Source organism: Suillus paluster (assembly GCF_016628075.1).
Source record: "Suillus paluster strain FC165 chromosome Unknown EDB91scaffold_378, whole genome shotgun sequence".
In the NCBI taxonomy this organism is placed as follows: domain Eukaryota; kingdom Fungi; phylum Basidiomycota; class Agaricomycetes; order Boletales; family Suillaceae; genus Suillus; species Suillus paluster.
In genome coordinates this window covers 1-7,183 of record NW_024537938.1, presented here as the reverse complement: position 1 = coordinate 7,183, position 7,183 = coordinate 1, and the positions used below count along the sequence as shown (strand labels likewise).

The 7,183-nt window shown below is 48.2% G+C and overlaps 2 protein-coding genes across 2 annotated transcripts; one reads left to right on the top strand and one right to left on the bottom strand.

The window, feature by feature from the left end:
- Window positions 1-457: 457 nt before the first annotated feature.
- On the bottom strand, window positions 458-661 carry EDB91DRAFT_1066016 (uncharacterized protein; the record flags this gene model as incomplete). The annotated part of the gene is made up of 1 exon (XM_041314804.1): window positions 458-661. A coding segment is annotated over one exon (204 nt), but the record flags the coding sequence as incomplete, so codon positions are not given.
- A 5,288-nt stretch (window positions 662-5,949) lies between these two features.
- Window positions 5,950-7,159, top strand: EDB91DRAFT_1089592 (uncharacterized protein; the record flags this gene model as incomplete). Its single annotated transcript, XM_041316587.1, has 6 exons — window positions 5,950-6,096; window positions 6,179-6,292; window positions 6,316-6,366; window positions 6,417-6,826; window positions 6,885-7,012; window positions 7,041-7,159. Coding segments are annotated over 6 exons (969 nt in total), but the record flags the coding sequence as incomplete, so codon positions are not given.
- Between the last annotated feature and the right edge of the window lie 24 nt (window positions 7,160-7,183).

Sequence of the window (7,183 nt, the reverse complement as noted above, 5' to 3'; positions counted from 1 at the left end):
TATCAAGATCTGTTCTTTCCCCATGATGCTGTATTTTCCTTCGGAAAGACCATCGCGGAAAAAGATAATCCGCATTGGCGCGGCCCTGCTGCATTCAGATCACTCGTCTGTGTTTTGCCAGTAGATATCGTCCCTGAGCGTGATGCTAGCTATACAAATGTGCGACTGGAGGTAAATCGCCCCTAATTGACATTCTCAAACCAAGAAATGGCTGTCGCTGGACTAATTCACCTTCAATGTCCTCAATCTGTTCTTTCCCCATGATGCTGTATTCTCCTTCGGAAAGACCATCGCGGAAAAAGATAATCCGCATTGGCGCGGCCCTGCTACATTCAGATCACTCGACTGTGTTTTGCTGGTAGATGTCGTCCCTGAGCGTGATGTGATGACTCCATCTGCTAGCTATACAGATCGCTCGTCTGTGTTTTGCTAGTAGATGTCGTCCCTGAGCGTGATGCTAGCCATACAAATGTGCGACTGGAGGTAAATCGCCCCTAATTGACATGCTCAAACCAAGAAATGGCTGTCGCTGGACTAATTCGCCTTCAATGTCCTCAATCCGATCTTTCCCCATGATGCTGTATTCTCCTTCGGAAAGACCATCGCGGAAAAAGATAATCCGCATTGGCGCGGCCCTGCTACATTTGCCAAATTCATCAATTGTAGTACCACACCCGACATATGTAGTATGCTCTCCGCCACGTCATGAAAGGCGGTGAGCAGCTTCTTTGATCTTGGGAGGGAGTCAGTTCATTGCTTTGTAGCACCTCTTCACACAGGTAGCAGAATAAATTCATGATATTCAGTAATACAAACAAGTGGAATGATGTAGCACTATTCAGTTAGTTATCTATAGCCCTGTTGAATCTAGTGTTGCGAGGGTCTAGTTCAGAGGGGTCAGTACGTGATGGCCGTCGGTGCTAAGAAACCACCCACCAAGAAAAATTTGATCGCGTGATACGAAGTGCGAGTCCTGCAAGATCGTGTAACATCAAATGATTGAATCCGATGAAAATACTTACAGAGAATGTGGCAAGAGGGTGTCGGAAGGTAATCCATGTCGAATGAGCCATTAGCATGGTGCAAGGAAGTTCATAGTTGTGGCCGACGTCATCGACGTTGATCAAATCGAGCGACCCGCACGCCCACAGGTGAGACTAGGGTTGAGTCCCAGTGAAGAGTCGGACTAGTGATATTCCGGCCTGGCTTCAGACGGCTTGGGCTTGCAAAAAATCCAGGCTGGGCCAAAGCCACCAGTGACGGCTGGCTTTGGCTCGGCTCTGGCCTGAGCCGCGGCCCGAGTACTATAAATGTAAAATTATGAGTATGGGTTAAGATATGAACTTGAAGCACTCGCCTGTGCAGTAGGAGGGAAAGTGTGATAGGCCAGTGGGAACTGGCTAGGTAGAACACGAGGCCGTGCGATGGTCATGACCCTGGGAGTGACTGCAGGACGTTGCAACGATCATTGATGATTTCCTGGGGGTAGAATGAGTCACGTCCATCGTCTGGGATTATCTGCAGAAAACTTACGCTGAATCGAAGTCGCTCGATAAAACTGCATGGAATTTCAGTAGCAGTTCCTGTTAAACATTCAGAATATGGCCTCAGGCCTCAGTCAGCAAGGTTTCAAAGTGACTTACTTACTCTCATCACGCCAAGATCGAAGCGTAAGTGCTCTTGCTTCCTCCGTCCCACCGGTCGCCTCGTTTAATCCACCTAGTAGCGCGGTCCTTGAACTGAAGGAGAGTATGCAGGCAAGATCTTGGCCGATCAGAACATCTGGCGTGCTCGCAGTGTATCCCCGAGCCTGCGGAAAGACATAATAATGTCATCCCATCCGACGAGAACGAAACTAAGAAGGGAATTCAATAATGAAGAGGTTTTAGCAATTTAGAAGGACCTCCAAATCCTTACCCGTACGGGTGAACGCAGATACCTACATCCCTGACGAGTTGGTCCCAGAATTGTTGCCTTAGTCCATGCAACCCGTCTCTGTACCACTGAATCGTATCTTTCATCTCGCAATACGTTAGGGCGAGAAACATCTACAAGGATTAAGGCTGAGTAGGATGGCTTAGGGCATGAATAAACGTACTTCAGATGCCCGAGACAATAGCCCCCATGTCGTCATTGCGTATGGATTTATCTGTGGAGCCATAAGTTCGGTTCTGCGTTCGGTTGAGCAGGATCGGCGCATACATTTGCGATGTTCCTGACAATATTGTCGAATATCTTGAGGGGTTGAAGATATGCAGTCTGGATATCGTCACATCCAACGTTGCAGTGCGATTAATTTAATCAGCCCTCATCAAAATTTATCGTTGAGACACGTACCGAGTTTTCACCAGCGATCGCTTGCTTGCATCCGCAGGTATCTGCAGGATCTAGCCTCAAATTCCTCATAAGGTAGGACTTGGATACGCGATTAGAATCGCTCGTCATGAACACTTGAAGGTGCGAACAGGTACGAGTGATGGATACATGATCGTCGCTCGCAAGCACTTGAAGAAGTAGACAAGTATGAGCGAATTAAGTTGAGAGGTAATAAGTACTCAGCGGGAGAAGCCAACTATACAGCAATCCCTCAGAGGCGAAACAAGACGCCCGGAGTATTAAGGATCCAACTTGCAAGCGCTTAGCATGCTCTGTCCGAGAAAAGTAAGCTAACACTATGCAGCAGGAACCCACTGTTAGAAGCTAAAAGAAACATGCTCAGCGTTGAGAGACGACGACTAGATAACATTCGTAGTACCTAAAAGAAACACGCTATAAGAGAACACAATGTGAGACAGAGACGGCGAGATAAGATAACGGTTGACATACCTCAGCGTTGAGAGACGATGACTGAGGTATGAACAAACGAGCGACGCGAGATTATAAATTAAGAGTCGCGCGCATAGTAGGAATTGAGATAAGACGAAAAGACAAAGAGAAACGACGAGTCGATAATCCAACACCCACCAGAGGTAGTGAATGCCTGTAAAGGACGTCAAGGGTGTCCTTCACCCCCTGCAGAGGATCGAGACCATTGGATGATGTGTAAGTACTAGTATATAACGTATGTTGCCAGCTATTAATTGCCACTGGCAGCGCTCATAAGTTTGAAATGTTCAAAGTCCAACATTTGCATTTATTTGTTCCTTGTTCCTACGCGTCAAAAATCTTTGATCGCGTCGATCATCAATCAACACATTTCCTTGCTTGCAATCGTGTATTCTCACCATCGTGCTGCATGTCACTCCAAGCAGTCGGGATCGTAAGTTGTTTCGGTCACTAAAATTTCTAGACTATACGGTGTATAACTATGTAAACTCTTCCTCGACTGATCTACACTACACGTCTGTATTAGCCTTCAAACTTCCGCTTGTTGATATGCGCTCAAAACTTGTCCCCACACCTTGTCTCACCTGGCGGATCTGCTGACGACGACCCAGTAGTTTACCTATGGTAGTTTGATATCAACGGACACCCAGTCCACCTTTGCCCTCACAACTTGCCTGAATTTCCTCTAAGTCCCCACCACCCCTTGACCCTGACTACACCTAGTGCCAACTAAATGTCCGGAAAGCTGGGGAAGCAGAAGAGCAAAGTGAGACATTTGTTATTTCACAGCTTCAGTCTACTGATGCGAAGCAAATACACCCAGTACGACATCGAGAAGCGCCCTGTGACTTGCAACTGTACGGAGTGCATTAAGGAATGTCCGAAAGGCAAGAAAATCCCAAAATACGATGAGCGAAGGCACCGCCAGAGGGAGCAAAAGGTAAAAAGATCGAAAGCAACCACGTCATCCACACAGCAACGGACCTTCAAGGTGACCGTGGCGTTGGCAGGTTCTTCTGCTGACTTCAAGATAGAAGCAGGCAGCTCGTCTGATTTTGGTTTGTCTTTGTCTGTCAAACAACTGAGATTTGCTCTGATGTATCTACGCGGCACATGCGCAATCCTCTGACGACGATTTCCAACCTTTCGATGATCTCACCCCCTCATCTCTGACTCTCGCTTCTCAACTCGACGTTCCAGATATCGACTTACTACCCGAAGCCTTTTCTCTCGACACACTTACATCCAGAGCTCCTTCACCGGCAAGTGAAATGGCTATTTCTGTCACAGGCTCTGATTTCAACTCGGAACCAAGATTGACACGTCTGGTGAGTGCCGTTTTGCGTTTGGACTCTTTGCGTTGTTCGTCCCTAATTGAATCTAGCTCCTCCAAGATTTTCGTCACCTGTCATTGATGAAAAATCAGCAGCCTAAGATTATCGGACAGTTTTATACCTCATCTGCTCGCCACGCCGGTCTGATGATTTCCCATACAGGAATACCTGCTTGAACTTCACGCTCGGTTAGTTTGGCCGCTTGGTATAGCACCTTCTGCCTATCTTTCCTCTTTTCCTCGTCATCTGTATCAACCTCTGATGCTTGCTCTGACATATACTCAGGTCGTAGAAGATCCGTGGGGTCTTTTTCATTCCGGGCTTTGTACTCTTCGACTGCCTTTTCTCGATCTTCAGCAAGCTGATTCAATTGGTGCGTCAGCTCATATGATGAATATATGAAATGAGTCTTACATGCTCTTGACGACGAAGACGCTTGTTAGCAGTGTTGAACTGGCGGCGATTTGCTGCTTTCTCTTCATCAGCCTTTTCAATATACTTGCGCTTGTAGGACCTGAACTTGGACTTTGTGAACGCCACAAGATCGCCATGAGTATAGCGCACGTCTTTGTATCGCAGTGCGCAAGTTTCCTTGTCCTTTTAGGTGCATATAAGAGCTCATCTCGTCATGTCAGGCATCAACTTACTTGCTGCTCCTTCCAGACTGTAAGGATTATCAAACATTTATCGCCGGAACATGCCGATACTCCTCTCACCGCAACCACCACGTCAACGCCTGGACCGTTTGTCAAGCACGATACCCGACCCCTTTTATTAGTACCTATCCTTTCAATTCCTATCGCTCGCTAAACCCTTCCTTTCGTTACCGTTCCTCCATTCGTAACACCGCCGTCTTCACCCTGTCGACAACTCTTATATCATTCTCTCGCTACACTATCAAATACAACGCCACTCCCTTCAGCTACCGCTTTCACCGACCGTACACCGAGCCCTTGCCTTTAACTATTCTAGGACGACCCTTCCTCATCCTACAGTATAAGTAGCCCATGTACATTCCTAATAACGAGCAGAATAGAACGGTAGATCTCCCAGAAGAACGCCCCGAAGAACCCGTCTCATTACCTTCTCTTATCATTGCTATAACGCGGTCACTCTCGTTTACCGATTCACGATATCTCTCGCATCCGTCATCCCTCGTTTGAAGCTAACACTAATCATTATCATTCCTTCAGCGGTCTATCTACCCCCTTCGCACTCGCATCGCCTCTAGCTACGCACGTCGTAGCTAACTTACAAGACTATGTTCGCAGCTTGCGTGAAGACAGCTGAGTTGGCTTCACTCGAAACATTACCTTGGAAGTTGAATGTCATCTTTGGAGGTTCGGCTGCACCATCCTCGTCTATCTCTTGATCCTGCTCTTCGCCAATCTCACTAGCGATAAGTCCGGTAAGATTATAAATTGTCTCTTTCAAGCAGCTCTGACGTGTATAGCAGATAAAATTATTTGTGTTCGTCCGTATGTGCTTATCCCTTCACCGATGTCGTTCGTTTGAGCATGTTTACGCATGTCTACAAACATGCATGTTACGTGCTACGCGTCAAAATGCACGTAACGCGCGCCACGCGTCAAAATGCACGTAACACATAGGTAATACTAACGACGCTATTACTTTGACTACTGACCGCACACTGCAGCGTCACATTTCGGTTCAACGGCGGTTGTCGTTGTTTGGCCAACAATGTGGCGGCCTTGCGGTGATTTGTTTAAATACTCGCAGTTCCTTACTAACGCTTTGATTCAGTTCCTCCCATCAACTACGCCTGATCATGCCCTCGAAGAAGATGACGGCGAAGAAATCCACCGGGGGTTCAGCCCCCCGCGTGGTCATCACGCTTGAGGCTGCAGACGACGTCTCAGACGCATCGCAGAGCGATGAGATGGACGTAGCGTCCGACGGTTCTCACCATAACGACGTACGTATTATTTCGTTTCATTGCTCGCTAACGTACTTACAACAGAGTTAGTTTTGTATCGTTTGTCGCGACGGCGCCGTAGAGCCAAATTCGCTCGTCTGCTGCAGCGAATGTCCGCGTGTCGTCTGCGTCAATTGCATGGACATACCTGCCGCGTTCCAGCACGCCGTCCTGGCCGATGACGTCCTTTTCCAATGTATTTGTTGTTATATATCCCAGCAAGAGAGCAGGCGGCGGCAAGAGAACGGTCCAAGTCGCTTGCCATACTTTGTCCGTCTTTCCGATCGCTTTTATTCACTTGCGATTCACTTATTCGACAGGGTTTCCACTACTCCGACGGACGGCCGGTACTGGACAGGTTCCTGAACATCCGCGCCACCCTGGAGCTGTCCCTCCGCGCCCAAATATCCTCAGCCCCCGTTCTCTTCGTTCACTTGAAGATAGTAGACTACGACGCTACGGGAGGGTCGTTCGATCTCGCGTACGATTTCCTCAAGCCGTACTTCCCGTGCGGCGGGCTCGAGCGTCGCGAGGTGACGTTTGACATCGCCACGACCGCGAAGGCCGCAAACTATCAGCGATCCGTAGATAGCATGGTACGCGCTCTCAAGGAGCAAGGCAAGTGGGACCGCGTGGTGATAGGCATCTCGACCACACGGACAACGACAACGGCGACCCCATTCGCAGGATACGACGGGAAAAAAGATTCATCGCTGCACGCGTCGATAATGTGAGTTATTTATTTATTCTGACGGTGATTTCAACTACTAATATCTCATAGTTTTTAGATATCATTCTCAAACCGTGGCAGGGGCCTCGTCGATCACGCGTCCGAATCATACTTATGGTTCTTTTGCTGCGGTTGGCCTATTCAACAACATCGAGTCGTTCAAAACCTTGCAGACGTCTATCTTCGGTATGTCCCTCCTACTTTCGCTTCTTAGCATTTGCGCTTCTAACCGAGTTCTATTCCAGTCACCGTATGAGCGCCGCTGTTGCATTTACCGCGCCTCGCTTCCAGCCTAGTTTTACATCGCATCTCCTTCTTGCGTTCGCTGAGATCGTACTCCTCGAGCGATTCGCGATT